The sequence below is a fragment of the Channa argus genome, chromosome 18, assembly GCF_033026475.1.
Source record: "Channa argus isolate prfri chromosome 18, Channa argus male v1.0, whole genome shotgun sequence".
Taxonomy (NCBI): domain Eukaryota; kingdom Metazoa; phylum Chordata; class Actinopteri; order Anabantiformes; family Channidae; genus Channa; species Channa argus.
The window spans coordinates 12,479,229-12,496,788 of NC_090214.1; the positions used below are offsets into that span (position 1 = coordinate 12,479,229).

Sequence of the window (17,560 nt, forward strand, 5' to 3'; positions counted from 1 at the left end):
CAAAGGCTTGTCCTATATTCTATGCTGTATTATAACTTCCACTATGTTGTACTTGTCAAGCTGTTTTTTTTAAATGTCACGCTTTTAACTAGTGGCACCTGGTTAACTTACAAACATTAAAACAGAAGTGCTAGGAATGCCGGTGACAGTTTTATGTTTGTATGCCCCTATATCTAAGTTTGTCACAGTGAAAAAAATCCTAAGACAGTTGGCACGCATGGGACAGTTTTGTATAAATGCGCCCACATATGACGGTAACGCAAGAGATGAGATTCAAGAGAAGCCTGGAGCCTGTGTCTTTCTCTTACTGGAAGCAGGAATCTGAATTAAACCCATCCTCATGTCGTGCACATCAGCACTTTTGAATGCTGCGTTTGCGCTGCAGCTTCTTGATGCTTACAAACGCCACCTCTCTCTCTCTCTCGCTCTCTCTTCTCTAATAAATCATCCTGACTGATCCCGCCCTGGGCGCAGGGGGTCCTCCTCTATAAAGCCCAATCCGTTTTCTCCCTTTTCATCCCTCTCAAGAAGCAGAGTTAACCTCTGCTGATCCACAGGGCCAGAGCCCCTCTTAGTCCCAGCCCGCCTCTCATTCATTCAACCAGTCACTCATTCATTGCGCTTTTTTTTTTTTTTTTTTGGAGTGGTGAAAAGCAAAACCCTGCACCCCCTACTCCTCTCCCTCTCCCTACTCTCTCTCTCAGCCTCACTTTGCCTTTTCATGCCCTGACTTTTCCAGAGGCGGGAAACTCAGTAAGAAGTCAAGAGGGTCCACTTTCACTCTCACCTTGACACCATTCACTCATCTCACTTATGGGGCTCATGCTTGTGGGTGCAAAGAGTTTTGGCAGTACCACAGTGCATCGATGTAACCACATTATTGTCAAGATCACAGAGACATCTGCAGGTTTGCTACTTTGTCCAAAGCTGCCTCCAATGTGTGGCAGCTGTGACAGCTCAGTGATGCTTTGATGCAGTGCAGGGAACATTTTTTAGTTTGATGAAAAAAGCCACGATAGCTTTTTCCAAATTCATTTCACCAAGCAAATGTTAAGATAATAGACTGATTCTTTTTAAGTTATTTTGACTATTTAAGGTCAAGCACAGGAAAAAAGTTTACATATTACATTGTTTGGTTTCAGTTAGAGAGAAAACATACTGCTGAGTTTAAAATTCAATACATACCTTATTACTTTATAATTTCTGAAGTCTCACTATCAACACACACTTTTAGCTCAGTAGCTTTCACATTGTCTGTTAGTCTTGGTGGCGTATAGCAGGGGTTTGTGTGTGTGTGTGTACACACAGAAACAGTAGGGAACCACTGCACTCAAAGCGGGGGCCACTGTGCTTCCCTTCATTCACAAATCAATGTTTAACCCGCTGGCTAAAAGGCCTGGCAGGGGAGAGGGAGGCCCAGTCGGCAGGGTGGGCTATGAAACCACCCCATCGAGAGATGGAGAGGAGAGAGAGGACAAAGGAACAGGGGAATCCTTAAAATAAACCTCCTCTGGTGAAGGCATCTCCTCCCTGCTGCTAGGGCACAGCTATGGAGGATAGAGAGCAGAGCATAGTAGTTAGAGAGAGAGAGGCAACACTGTGGCAGGGAGTGTCATTGAAATTTATAGTGGGAAGAATGCTTAGGCAAGACGGAATAGAGTCAAACTGACTAATGTGAAATTGGGAGTAGAACTTCTGAACAGGTGGAGTGTCCAACATTTCCATACATTTAATAACCTGTAAAACCCTGTAAAAATCCATATAAATGATAACTGTGCTAATCTCAACAAACATGATGAAACAGTGGAGCTTGTTAATATGCTCTTGCTACTTGCAAAAATATGATGTACAACCAGGGGCTTTAAAGGAGACAGGCACTGAACCAATTACAGAGAGGTATAGGGAGGCCATGACACACAAGAGAGATTATACATTTGTCCTGTGTCCCCCAGTTTCACAGCTTTTTGCACATTTGTTTGCTTTGTGTTGTCATGCTCTTTTATTGCACAGTGAAGATCAGGCTTTGTGGAAATCTTATATCACCAGTTATGCATTGCTTCACATGTCATTCAGTGTGTGACCTTGCTAAACAATTGCAAACACACTTCAAAGAATTAAAAAAGTACGACACTTGTACGAGTGTGGAGAACAAGTTTTTCTTGGTGTGACAAAAGTTGACTCAGAGATTATGGGTGCACTTTGTGACACTGATGAAAGTAAAACAAATCTTGGCGAATCACTGAGTGGCATAATGGCTGAGATTAAAAGATTAAAAAGACATTTTCACTTAAATGCACAAGTGAGTGTGTCCTCCTGCTCTCTACGTTGACCACTGCACCCCCGCCACCCCTTTAGCTACAACCACAAGCACACACACCCCAAGCATGCTGCTGCCCAAACATCCCCCAGAATTCTTTGACAGTGGCTGCGCTGTTGCTTGGCAACGAGGCGACGTAAAGCGTCATCCTGAGGATGAGAAGCAGAGAAGTCTACAGTAATCTCACCATTACTTTGTAGAGATTATGGGGCGCAAGTGTATTCACTAATGTGCTGTATTTACATTATTTACTGTAAGTGCAAGTTTTAAGAAAATCTACCTTTGATTGAATGTGCAATGTTTGTGATTTCTGAGATTTTAAAGGCCAAGACAGCTAACATACCTTAGAAGCTGAAATCTACAAAACGATAAACTGTAGAAACATTAAAACGACAAGAATAAAATATCTTAAATATCCCATTATCAGGAGACTTTCTTTTTCCAAAACCTGTGTTTCATGCTACAGCAGACAGTCAAGCTCACCATAATTTACTCTAAGATCAATTCACTGTGGAATAATTTTATTTGGTGACATTAAAATTTGATATATAAATAAAATCTAATCAAAAAAATTTTTAAGCATTTGATGATAATCTGTTTCATATTCATAAGAACAGATAATGCAATCATACCTGTATGACTGACCTCATAATCTCATTACTTCATGCATTTCCAGGACGTTTGGTCTGAGCATCAGGGTCTTTGTGCTGACTAAGTGGTGTTGGGTAAAGACTTGACTTGATGTGCACAGGTAATTTTTTTACTGAAGCAATTCTGTTTAAGTGCTTGAGTCAAACAGCAGTATTGGCCACTTGGGGTTAAAAAATGCCCAGCCCACTGGGGCTGCAGTCAATTTATCTATAGGCTGTCAGCTCCACAATCTCTTCACACTGCCCACTGTAACCAGGAACATGATGCCTGTAGGAGGAATATTTTGAAAGTAAGTAATTTAACAGAAATACATGGAAAAATAAACACTGACCGCTTATATACAGTTATTGTGTCACAGAATGTGTACTTCTAATTCAATTTAATTCTTTTGGGGAGAGAAGCATGCAGTTTTCAGTTAAATTAGGACGTTTCTTGCATCAAAATGCAATAGCAGATGCAATAACAATAAAACACTGCGTTTCAGCTGATCATACTGATTGCAATTCTGATCACATGCCAGTTATTTGCAAGGTTACATTTACATTGTAACCTTAATAGCAACAAAGACTCGGATAAAAATCCAGCAATCTAGTCAACAAAGTGTGTTTTTAAACAAGTCAGGTACACATGTGGACAATGAACAGGTTTTGCATGCTGTAATTGTTTCTCCTGTTCATATTGGCCATGAATGGATTTTTGTCTAAAGCTCTTACAATCAAAGCCGTGGAGGTCAGAGTCCTTGTAATGTGCAAAAATGGATTTAAATGAGTGTGAGGCTTCATCTGAGTTAAGCAAATCAAGTGGATATCTTCCAAAGTTAGTCTTTACACATAAAATTGTCAACTTAGCATAGAATCATAGCATAATAACAAAAAGAGGGTGTTTTGTACTAATAGGGAACTGTGAAGAAATCCACTGAGGCTACATTGACATTACAGGCCTTTACATGCTCAATTCCAATTTTTTGGTCAGATCATAAGGATCCACTGTGTCTGGACAGGATAAAATACAGCAAATGTGCACATGTTTCTGTGTACACAACTGCACCTCACTATTGTTTTAAGGCAGAATTGAAAAACGCTTAAACTGTCCTATAATCTGTTGTGCAGCAGGGTAGGTGTACTACCAGGTACAAAATAGTACTTTCCCAGTTGCCCAAAATAAGCCTACATTTAGTAATCTGTCAAGCTAATAACAGAATCCATGTAATAGTTTCAGCTTCTGAAATATGAGAACTGACTGCTTTTCTCTTCTCATCAATGTTAACTATATAGCTTACTTGATTTTTAGATAAAGTGATTAATTACAAACAACAGATGAGACATGATTGCTTAAATTGTGAAAACATTACATTCCTGAGATACATAGAGAATGACATGGGAGGAGGGGGACTGACTGAGTAAAGCTGCTGTAGCTGCTGAGTAAGAGCGTATGTGCCACGGCTCAGACCCTGAGTGACAAGTATTGACCCACCCAGCCAAAAGACGTCTCTGTGGGAACGCTATTGATTATTGCCACAGCAATAAAGGTCCCGGAAGCTTGTGAGAATGTCACGACTCTCTGCTGCTCCTACCAACCCGGGTCCCAACACACTAACACAAAGAGGGAAACACTTTGACTCGGACACATCCTAACTTACAGCCGCTCATTCTCTCACAGCTTTGTAAGGGTTCTGAGTGTGTGAATTAGAGAAAGAGAGATTGAGGGCATAGCTAAGTTGTGCATGTGTGTGTTGGTGACTTAGTGTGTAGTGGTAGACCCCCCCCCCCCCCACCTATGATTTAAAATGTCTGTGCACCCAAAATGTATAGTATTAACACGCTGGTTTTCAGTGATTCAGATGGTTTTCTTTCTGCTCCCACTCCTGTGTGACTGATGCTAATGCTGCCTGCTAGAAAAGGTCCATATAATCACACTGAGATCTGTGGATTATCCGGAGTAATAAAAAAGTGTTAAAAAAGTAATCTTGTAAGTGTCACTTTTCAGTACCGTGAGCATCCCCCCTAAATAAAACCTCCCATTTGCCTCTATTGTACTTGGAGACAGAAATCTAAAGGTTTCACATCTCAAAACTTGCACAAATAAAAACAAAAGTATCTGCAAAGACAGACTGAGTTACAATATGTGTTGTATTTGTTTATTAGTGGTACTTGGGTGAATTGGTTATTTATTTGTCTCATTGCAGATACAACTGCAGTTTATCCAATTTTTGGTCCAAATCTGGTCATTTTTGTCCTTTTCTGTACTTCAATCCACTCTCTCTCCTTCCTTTTCTGTCCGTCTCTTATTCTCACCCCCTGCGACCCTCCCCACACAAACGCCATCTCCACCCTTGACCTCCCAGTGAAAAGTTAGTGCACCCGAGGTTGAACTCTCCCAGATCTGCCTGAGCCACAAACGCTGGGAAAGTGCCTCTGACATATGTATATATGTGTGTGCCCGAGTGTGAGTTTGTGTGTGAGTGTGGCAACACTCTGTGTGTTATGAATAGGAGAGATTTGACCCTCAACCCTCTGACCTGTCCACACAAACCATGCCTTTAACCCAAGGCCACTATTGTTACAAAAGACTGCCTTCGTTTATTCATAGCGCCAACCAAATTTCATTATATACCACTTTGCTTATTATTTTCCACCCATATTTATGCCGCTCTTCTTCTTTCTTCACCATTCTCTTTCTCCTGTTCCCATCACTCCTCTTTTTGCCCTTCTCAGAGCCTCTGTCCTGTCAACCTGAACTCCTGATTCTTTTATTTATGCACTAAGCAGATTGAGCATCAGTATTAAAATTCATTAAATTTGTATTTCGATGTTTTTTTCGCTTTGAAAAGAGAAATATTTTAATCTGTGCACGTGCATGTGTGTGTACAGCACGAGTGTGAACTTCTGGACAATATGGAGTCGAACATGATTTAATCACATCTCTAATAGAGATTATGGCATTATTGATAGACTTAATTTTGATTATTGGTTCAAGTTATGCGAATGAACATGTCAATACTGAATCATAGAGAGGGACTGTTCTAAATTTTATGTTCTCTACAAATTCAAAGCTGATTAAAACCTGAGGTCTAGTGATTTCTTATACCCTTTTAAAACACTTTATTATGAAACACAAAATTTGGTACTCAGGGGGCACTCAATCTGTGCTAATTGGCTTTTTTCAAGTTTTTGAACGAATAGACTTCCATCAGCCACTTCCCTTCATTTACTATGTGACATGAGGTAAAGGCCTTGTGCTTTCACTCTTAACATCCACTGTGTCCATACACTGATTCTCTGAAATGACTGCCCCATAAAGCCTCTACTAAATCCTGATCTTTTATTCATTCATGTTTACTGTCTTTCGCATGACATGAACGGTGGACTAACAAAACTTTTTCATGGCTCTTGAAGATAGTGGAGGGACAATATCCAAGTTTAATTTAAAACTCTAGACTCTCACCACAATGCACCTGTCTGCTCCTGCATCCTTTACTCAGCAATGAACTGTGCCTCATGCTCCCTTTCATACAGCCAAGAAGCTTGTTTGACCCTTTTACTTTCTGATTAAATATGTTTTTTAGCTCCCTAACCATATACTCTGTGACATTAACATAACTTACGGCTTCTACCTTTAATAGGCTATATAAAGATTTGATATTATATTAAAAAAATAATAAATTACACCAGATAGCAAATGGAAATTGACTAATTACAAGTTGTATTATCATCTTTGAAAGGAGAGCAGCCCTGGCAGAAGATCAGAAACTTCCTCATTTTAAATACCAAATGTCACGTTTAAATGAGGGTAAAGAATATTGCGTTTTACATCAGTCTCAGTGATCATAATGAAATCTTTGTCATGCCAGTCATGCCTTCTGTATTTATTGTTTCAAATCCATTAGGTGAAACTTCCAATAGAGGAGACCATCATCATGATGCTTGACACTGTGCCACACACATCGCCAGCATCTAATCTCATCAGTGTAAATAGTTTGGTACAAGTATTCATCAAGTAAAAGTACAAATATCATTGTAAAAAATGTATTACACGAGAGCTGTGCATTCAAAAGTGCTTAAATTAAAGTACACATGTAAATATTATCAGCATTAATTATTCAAAGCAAAAGTATTTTTTAAATGGCTTTATACAAAGAAGGCTACTCCAACCAAAATGTTTTTATTAGATGGCAAGTCCAAAAGGAGTTTGCCTTTTATAAGACTCGATTTAATATAAAGTCTTAAAATCACAACTTAAAATTCCTTTATAAAGAACATGCCCAGATAAGTGGTACCAATTTAGTTTTATTTGTGGCAAATTCAAAAAATGTCAAATACTGTAGGAAAATTCATCCTGTGGCAAAGCATTGCATTTTATGAGCTTATTTTATGTTTTGTCTATAAAACAGCAAACCACGGATCCCACTAAATTTGAATTACATCCACACAGCACATTTTCAGTCCACCTCATCCTCTTATGTGAAGGTGACCTTTCTCTTTCTTCATCTTTTCATAACAAATTTCTACCTTCTTCATACAGATCCTGGAGACGTGTACTAGAAAAGGAGGTCAGATGAGCTCCTCTTTGAGGCAGATGCAGGAAATGCTCTGTGTCAATTCTTTAGGAGTCTTTTGACACCACCCCCTGTATATTTGTGGCTAACCAACACAACCATTATGGTCCAAGGCCTTGCGTGAATGCTTCAAATGGTCTATGTGTTGGATCAAACCCACCCTCTGCTGGTTTGTCTCTGAAACTGCTGCCAGAACAAACACCACACCACCACCTTCATTTTAGACTCCAGCAGTGTCTCATTCATCAATAAACTTACATTTGTCCATGTAGCTCACACGAAGAGTGTTTAATATGTGTAAAAATGCAAACTACTTTAAATGATTCAAATCATTTCTCTTTTGATTCAAAATCAATCTCTTTGTTTCTCACAAATTACGCAAGACTTGTAATTTTAAAATAAGCTGTTTTTCTTTTCTTTTTTTTTTTATAAAAGAGACCATGAACAGTCCCGTTTGTTGACTGGATGTTATCTACAGAACGTCATAGTTTCCCTTCTTGCCCCTGCAGAATTTGTCATCTGTCTGCAGAGAGTTATGCAAACCTATAATCTGCCGAAATCACGGCTTCGTCTTTGGTCAGCTTTGTCAAACTTTTCTTGCGCTCCACGCTTCCAGCGGAAGTTGTAATTTAAGCCTCTCTCGGATAGGGTTTGGATTTGTTCTAGGAAAAAGCGAGCCAGCATGTAGCCTACCAAAACAGGGGGGTTGAAAGATTGGGAAAGCCCTTTTTTCTTGGACTGCTGACGCGTACAGCAGCTACGAGCTGTGCTGCTGAAGCGCCGTGGATTATTTGGCCTCCTCCACCATGTTACTCCACTTTCTAGTTTTAGGGGCCTTACTTTTCCAGGCAGGGGGTTACTTTTCGGAGGAAAAGTATCCGGAGGAGTCGAAAATGCAGCCTCCTACTGTGGTGATCGCTATCATAGCGAGAAACGCTGCTCACTCCCTGCCGTACTACCTCGGAGCTCTGGAGAAACTCAACTATCCCAAAGATCGCATCTCAGTGTGGTGGGTTTCCTGCGCAGTGGACTGCATGCACTGCTGGGCTGTTTGAACAGGGCTTCTCCTTTTTATCCGGCTATCGCAGCCGTTCAAAAGGTCAATGGCATTTAAATTAGTTTGTGAAAGCAGCAGCAGCGTCCTACCCCTCCCCTGGTCCCTCGGTGGCTTCCACAGTCCAGGCTGCTTTCACGCATCGGTTTCCTGCTTGAAATGTTATTTGTTTGTTAAATTGTGCTTTCTTCGCAAAAACGAGAGTGGAATAGGTTCTAACCTGCACTGGCTTCCAGTGGTTTGGGGGGTTTATGCCTCTAGTTTGTAGGATATGTGCTAAGTGTTCTGAGCTTATGCATTTTACCCTTTTCAATAAAAGATTTGATGAAATTTAGATTAAAGAAGAAAAACTGACAGAAGCTGAGTTTCCTACAGCAGTACACGATAAACCATCAGTTTTTTTCCTCTTGGAATAAAGGTGACAAAGATAATGTGCGCGTTCAGGCCACATGTCACAGCCTGACAGTTTATCACATTTATGCCATAGTTATGTCAAGTAAATTCCAAATTATATGTCAGAAATTGTTAGAAAGTACCTGAGATGTCTGTTTTACCCAATCCAACAAATTATGTACCTGATAAAAAAAACAAAAAAAAAAACAAAAAGGAGTAGTATTCTAATCGATTCCTATTTCTGTCTAAAATGGCCCAATACAGAGATATTATGGGGACATATACTGCATATAAATGACATGGCAACTTCCACTATTGTCTTTTTTATACTATCTCAGTGTTGCATCCAGTCTGAAGAAGTTTTACGGTTAAGACACCCCACTACTAGTGCCACTTATAATTTAGTGATGCTCCACAAAATGTTCTGTCCCTTTCCCCTCCATCACACCAGCAGTCAAAAATATTACAAAGTCTGATCTTCACCACTGTTTTCCTTACCATCTGCTTTCTCTCTCCTTAGGGCTGCCACTGATCACAACTCCGATAACACCACAGCCATACTAAAAGAGTGGCTTACCATCATGCAGAAATTTTACCATTATGTTGAGTGGAGACCAATGGATCAGCCCATGTAAGTCCAAATACAATGTACCAATTTGTTGACCTCTTTCATAACAATGGTCTCGTTACAGTCAGAGTGTAACTGTAGATGTTTTGAATTATAAATTTTAACAGTCGCGTTGCAATTTCAAATTCTCAAACTTTGTTTGTTTGTTTGTTTTTGTGACATTAAAACAGCTTAAATTTTTAACAAGATGTCCATAATGTCTTTGCACGTATCGATCCACATTGCATTTTGAACTAATCAAAACTCCAATTTAAGATACCTACAATTTTATTTAAACTGTTAATATAATAGTTTTAGTTATCCAAAACATAATTAACATATCTTTTAAATGTGACAAATTAAAGACCTCTTTAATTGGAGGTATGACTTGTAATTATACATATACGGTATTCACATTTCTGATAGACATCTTATAAGCAGACAACTTGAATTTAATTTTGTTACTCAAGTCACTAAGAAATATGTTCTCAAAATGTACTCAAACATATATTTACTTTAAATTTTGACTAGTTAAAATATAACTGCAGAAATGATAAATAAACACTTAAAGTATCATTAATATAAACCCTCTCCACCTATTAGATATTGAAAAATCAACTCATACCCATTCAACCCATTCAACTCTCCTAAGTCTCTCTTATCATAATAAGGAATGATGCAGCACACCTCTGCTTGTCCACATTTTTCAGTGTGGACATCTGTCTGAGCTGAAGAAACCATTAGTGGAAATTTTTTAATGTTAGTTACACAGGCTGAACTGCACACAGTGACTGTATTGTTTTAGTGCAACCATATTGTAAGCTGTGTATAGACATATACACAATATTATGTTTAGTATTTACTATATATGGAACTTGTTTCATAACCACTGTTAATTTATCCACTCACTAAATGTTTTCTTAGCCTGCATGGAAACGTAGTTGATTGATTTTTGCTTCTCAACCATGACATATGAGAAAATGACAAATTAGTACAGCGAAGAACCAAAATATCTTCTTTGTGTGTTGTAGGTCTTATACAGGAGAGCTTGGTCCTAAGCACTGGCCCAACAGCAGATATGAGTATGTGATGAAGTTGAAGCAGGCAGCACTGAACTTTGCCAGGAAACGCTGGGCTGACTACATCCTGGTACATTATGAAATGGAATTAACATGTGGAGGCATTGTTGGAGCCGTATCAGTGCCTTTTTTGATTTCTCTGATACCATTTGTTCATTGTCTGTTGCTGGTCTTTCATCCAAGAAAATGTTTTGCCAACCATTGTTCTAGTCAGAATAGACAGAGCGATCACCTATTTTCTCTCTTTCCTTCGGCTCTTCTGTGTCTCTGTTTCAGTATGCTGACACAGACAATATCCTCACCAATCCAGAAACCCTCAACCTGCTGATAGCAGAGAACAAGTCAGTCATCGCCCCCATGCTTGACTCTCAGGGAGCATACTCAAACTTCTGGTGTGGCATCACTCCGCAGGTGAGGAGCACTTCACAGTGTGAATATGACTGTGATAGATTTACTCGGGAGGACCATCACCTTTGAATTTGACATGTAGGCAGCACAGAAAAAAATACTGTTACTCAAAATATAGTTATGTGCAACGTAATTATATATTTTTTCTGGGTGTGAACATTTTTAGGGATATTATCGTCGTACAGCAGAGTATTTCCCCACCCGTCACCGTCACAGACTGGGCTGCTTCCCAGTGCCTATGGTCCACTCCACCATGCTGCTAGATTTAAGAAAGGAGGGCATGAAGAAACTGGCTTTCTACCCTCCTCATGAGGACTACTCGTGGCCTTACGATGACATCATCGTGTTCGCCTTCTCCTGCCGCGCTGCAGGTTATTTAGTAGTTATATTGATGTAAATCACATGAGCTTGTAGGAAAGTTTGCTGAAGCAAAGTAATATACCATACAGGAAAACGTCTTTCACTGTGGCATCAAGAGTGAAGCGTTCAAATTTGTCATTAATTTATTGACTGACTTTTGTTGCTAATCAGAGATCCAGATGTACTTGTGTAACCAAGAGCGCTATGGCTACATAAACGTCCCAGCCAAGCCTCATCAGACCCTAGAAGATGATCGCATCAACTTTGTCCATCTCCACCTTGAATCCATCAGTAAGAACAGACTGTATTCTCTATTTATTAATATGGATACATACTGACAGAGAGCAAACAAACCCAGCTAATACACAGTACACAAATGAAAGAAAAGCAACTAACTGCATTCATTTATCAACTTCGTTTTCACAAATTTATGTTATGTTGGTTCAGCTTTATTTGAATCCATTTTGTTCTTCTCCTCTGTTTGTTAAACAGTTGATGGGCCACCCATGTATCCCTCTCGCTTTGTCCACATGTTCCCTAAACAGAGAGACCTCATGGGTTTTGATGAGGTGCCTGTATACATGTCTCCACACAGTAAATGTATTTTTCAACAAACTGTGTTATGATAATCCTCATAAATGTTAAATATCCATTGTTCCTACTTGTCTCAGATATATTTAATAAACCTGCGACGCCGCCGGGACCGCAGAGAGAGGATGCTGTTTTCTCTGAATGAACTGGAGGTTGACGTCAAGGTGGTGGATGCTGTGGATGGAAAGTAAGTGCAGTAGCGATTGTTGTTTCTACTGTAGAGTTATGGTTTATTAATAATCACTAAAAAAACATGCTTACATAAAAACTGTTTATTGATTTGTGGCGTTGGACAAAATGCTTCCCTCTTGTATTACTGTATTCATGAGACAACCTTCTCTATGTTGTCAGCACTAGGACTCTTTTGGGTTGTAATGCCTGTGTGTTTGTGCGTGTGTGAAGTGCATTGAACAGTAGTGACATTAAGATCCTGGGCGTCGATCTGCTGCCAGGCTACTACGACCCATTCTCTGGACGAACTCTGACAAAAGGAGAGGTCGGCTGCTTCCTCAGCCATTACTACATCTGGAAGGAGGTGAGATGACCCACACATTCCACATCAAGATTGGCACAATTTTACAAATAACTACTTTTGTATTTTTAAAGTGGACACAAGAGATTTGATTTGAAACATGTCTGATATCTTTTTGAATCTCATCCCTCCGTGCCATTGTCCCATCTATTGTGTATCTGTCAGTTTAACATTTAGTCATTCTGAAACACACTGGTTCCCTTCTGCTCCACAGATTGTCGACATGCAGATGGACAAAGCTCTGGTCTTTGAAGACGACGTTCGTTTCCAGGCCAACTTCAAACGACGAGTCCTCAAACTTATGGAAGAGGTGGAGCAGGTGGAGCTGGACTGGGACATCATGTAAGATGTGTTTTATTCCTGTTTTATGTCCATTAAATTAAGGGTGGGGGTAGGTAAAGGATGAGTCAGGTATACAGCATCTGTCAAAGTGGGTACATATGTGTGTTGAAGAATAAGGGCAGGAGGCAGAAGAAAAGTAAACCTTAAGGAATGACTTACTCAAAGCTTTAATAAACAATTTATGGTAAAAAAAAAAAAAAATCTCTTCTCTGTGTGTGTATACCGATTCAGATGTGTATTTGTGTGTTTGTTTGTGTGATTCAGGTCTTAAAGCACATGTTTTCAATCCAAAGGAGGTTTAGGCGACCATTCAGGCACATGATCAAAGTGTCTTATCAGCAGGAAGAACTGATGCGTTTCAGCTTTTTCTGTGGGTGTATATTGGGGTTTCTATAACTTTCTGCCACATATGCAGAACAAATGCTGCCAAAAAGGACAGAAAAGGAATTTCCAAAACACTTGGCTGCAAAGAACAGCAAACCTGCAACAGTTTTCAGTTCTCAGATGTTTCAGATATTGTCTCTTTTTTTCAACACTTCAACTCTTTTCTTGTCTATGGCCTGATGGTGTTACAGATACTTTGGAAGGAAGCAGGTAAATCCTGGAAAGGAAGAGGCGGTGGAGAACGTTCATAACTTGGTGGTGGCTGACTACTCCTATTGGACACTGTCGTACGCCATCTCACAGCAGGGAGCTCAAAAACTACTCAATGCTGAGCCGCTTTCTAAAATGCTGCCGGTGGATGAATTCCTCCCCATCATGTATGACAAACATCCCAAGTATGTATCACAAAAGCACAGAGTCCACTGGCAGGAATGTGCTCATTTGTTTTGGTTCCACTATTGCATGAATGTCATCTCACTTATTTCTTGTTTGGATCTTGATCATTGATCTATCAGTTACTTGTGTTATCTTTTAGCACTCCACACACTCCATCTGCTGACAAACCTATACAGCTAAAACAGACCTTGCATAAAAACATTCTTCCCTATAGTTGCTTAAGCTTGTATGCCCACACTACTGTATATTTAGCCTAGTGTTTTTGGGAGTTATAGATTAAAGAGCTATAGTAGTTTGTGGTTTTAGTTCTGTAACTTTCTTTGAAACTTGGCCCATAGAGTCTATTTTTGCAATTTTAATATGGAGTCCTTGTCAGGGTAAAAACTATATATTTAACATATTTCTGGACATGTGAATTGCCATTTTTTTAGGCACAGTGTATATTGTGGCAAACTCAGAAATGTTTCAGAAAAATGTTTATACATCATAGAGTCTTGGTACCATTTCCTCCCAACAGTCCAGTTGTCTCTTCACGCATGTTCCCTCTTGACACAGAGAAGATGGTTATACTATATATAACTGGTGGTCACTGATTGCTTAAAACACTCGACTTATACAAAATATCAACTTACCTTCCAAGGTGTTTTCTTAATGTAATAGCTGCAGGCGGTTCCTGACCTCATTTTTCATTCTAATATCTCTGACATTAACCCTGACCAGACAACATCTCTTCTCATCCCACGGTGATGATTTAGTAGCGTAAATGAGACACGTTTGAGGCGCTTGATTGTAAGTGATGAAATGGACCAGAAGGCTTGGCAATGTCTGTGCTCTGTCATGTGTGAAAAACTGGCTTAAGGCCAACCCACTTTCTCTATTTTCTCTTGTGTTTCACTCTCTCACCTTCGTGATTCTAATTTGATATGCTTGAGTGATCCAGCATTAACGGCACCACGGCCGCACACCACACGTGGGGCCTGCTGTCTTCCTTCATGCTAAGAGCAACTGAACTGTCCTTGAAAATTATCTTTTGTCTCAGTCTCTTGCCAGATCAGTGTATTCCAAATAAATCACTAAATTGTTGAAATTGCATTTATGTTAACATTTCTCGCAGTTTTACTTAACACTTAATATCTGTTCTATAGTCTGAAATTAATGAAATCTATCTCATTTCTGTCACTGTCTTCTCTCTGCAGTGAAGACTACAAATCCCATTTCCTCAACAGAAATTTACAAGCCTTCAGCGCACGCCCCCTTCTGGTGCAGCCTTGTCATTATGCTGGTGATCCCCAGTGGGTGAGTGACACAGAGACTTCCACACTGTGGGACGATGACACGGTGCGGACCGATTGGAGGGGTTCCCACAAGACCCTGAAAGGGGCTGCTCCGCCTCCAGAGATGCTATCATCAGCCTATAGGGATGAACTTTAGGGCAGAGCTGATGATGCTCTGGAGAACCTGCAGACCAGAAGGCTACAAGGTCAGAGAGACAGATGCTGATAAAAGAAAAGTTTCTCAGAGTCCACTTTGCGTCACACTACTTTCTTGCTCAGTGTCATTCCAGCTGGATGTTAAACTGTGTCTTTGACACTTGACATTTTTTGGGGGGGTTGGAAAATGGGATATAAGGGACAGCCTTTATTGAGGCTAGTGTAAAACAGTTGGTGTGTCAGTACTTGTACATGTCATAGTAATTCAGATGCTTGAACTTGCACAAAAGGAATACTTTCAAAAAGTCGACCATTCAGATTTTTCTAAACCTTTACTCAGACAATGCTATGGGAATACATTCAGTTGGTATGGCAGATGCCAAGAGCATTTTGATTTGAATGTATGCTTGTGATGGTGTGTGCTTGTTCTGATTGCATGTTATAATGCTAATTACAGAGCTGTTAGAAGGAAACCAGAGAGGCGGCCTTACAGCGCTTTTTGATTTGTTGATCTGTTGATCCCAGGCTGAGGCTGCAGTAGCTGCACTGTTTACCACTCATGGCAAGTGTGGACAAAAGTCTAATACTGTTATCGCTACTATTTCTCTCTGTTAGTTTTTTCCAAGGTTATTCTCTTTGTGTCTGTCCATTTCTCTGTGCATGTCTTCTGTACAGTTGTATCCAACATTAACTTCCTTTGCTAAATGAACAGTTTCAGAGTTGATGTACCTCATTGTTTCTGGGGACACTTTCAAGGGTACCCAGTTATTTTCAGGAAGCATGTTGTTAGTGAAAGCTAACACATTGAATGTTTGCATAGAAACCATTTAAGCCTCTTGAAAATGTTTTTATAATATCAAGTCTTTAGTTGACTCATTAATTAGTAACACTGCCTCTTTGGATTGCAAGCTAGAGCTAGTGTATTTATATTTAATACACTCAATCTTAATAATCTTTCTCTGAAACAAACGTTTTACTCCAGGTAACACTATAACATACCCACAGTATATCTGAATTTATTCCGTAATATGAGACAGTGGTTAACTTTGTCAAAATTTAAAATCTGCACTGATTGGAAACAAAATAAATGTGTGTGGTTTCAGGCTTTTTGAACTGACATTACTGACATTTATACATGCACCTCTGAAATCAGGAAACTCATTTGGTAAAGTTTATTTTTGCAGAAGACTTTTTAAGATATAAATGACTGCACACTTGCAGCAGAAATCTTAATGAGTCGGATTAAAACATGGTCTTTTTGTAGCATCACTGGTATCCTTTTCTATCTAATATCTGAATGCGTTGACACTTTATCTGAACAGGGTTCCCATGTAAGTAGCTGTTGTATTTCTAATGTCCCTGCAGGATTTAAATTAAAATTATCACATTACACTAAACAAATACCTTATTAATCTATTTTAATAAGCTTCATAACCATTTTTAATTAGCCAGTTTCTTTTATTATCCTTTAGAGATTCTGTATCTGTATTTCTGGCAGTTGTGAGACTTTAATAACGAACGACACTACAACTGCAGATGGACATCAAATACCGTGTCTTTCTGTCTTTTCATGTGGTGGTGTGGGACCAATTCATGTATTCCTTTCATGTTGCCATGTGTGTTGCATATTTCCTAATTTATTTTGATGGATCTGTCTTGATGTGGTTGTCACAATTCAAAATGTACAACATGCAATCAAAGTGCAATAGATTGTGCCTAAAGCCTCTCTTTTTCTCTAAATGTGTTTAACATACATGTGTACTCATGCTTGCTGCATAGAAAACAATTTAAATGTTAATAAAACTTAGTTTTGTTTTCATTGTATGAAATTAATACTTAATTTCGGAGGGAAGTATGGTAAATACCACTAGATGGAGCACTGACAGTAATCCACCACAAGGAGGGACACATCCTTTTCTACTGCAACAACATTAATGACCAAGCAGGCAAGTATTTCCTGAAGTTCATAATATTGGTGGAAATGCAGCTGCATATTTTCATACTTGGATTAGTTTGTCTTTTACTTTTTACAAGGCATAATGTTGTGGTGTGCAGAGCTCAGCATGACAAACATTTAATGCTGACCATGATGGACAAGTGTCAGAACACACGCTGCTTAGTTGCAGAGAAGTCTGAGTGCCCAAGCTGGCTCCTGTCCAACACAATATTAAAGCGACCAAGTTAATAGATGTTAGGAAGTTCCATAGGAACATATTTCTTATGCAGTAACAATGCTTTTTTACTTTTTAATAATTATAAAGTTAGTACATGTTGGCTCAGTTTGGTCTTATCATCTTTCCATTTTCATACACACATGATAAACAAACAAGGTTTTATGTACTGTAAGTGCAGATATGTCCCCCTAAGCACTGCTGTCTCAATGTGCATGCACAGATGCTGTTTACATGACCTTATTTCTCTCTGGAAAAGTGTGTCACTGACCAGAATGAATGAAATAGTA

General features: G+C 39.3%; 1 protein-coding gene across 1 annotated transcript; it reads left to right on the plus strand.

The window, feature by feature from the left end:
- Window positions 1-8,075: 8,075 nt before the first annotated feature.
- cercam (cerebral endothelial cell adhesion molecule) lies at window positions 8,076-16,202 on the plus strand. Its single transcript, XM_067484695.1, has 12 exons — window positions 8,076-8,532; window positions 9,491-9,601; window positions 10,609-10,726; window positions 10,933-11,067; window positions 11,231-11,435; window positions 11,596-11,715; window positions 11,917-11,993; window positions 12,096-12,202; window positions 12,418-12,550; window positions 12,762-12,889; window positions 13,465-13,668; window positions 14,866-16,202. Exons 1-12 carry the CDS (start codon window positions 8,330-8,332, stop codon window positions 15,098-15,100), a joined length of 1,776 nt encoding a protein of 591 aa, XP_067340796.1. The 5' UTR covers window positions 8,076-8,329; the 3' UTR covers window positions 15,101-16,202.
- Window positions 16,203-17,560: the final 1,358 nt, after the last annotated feature.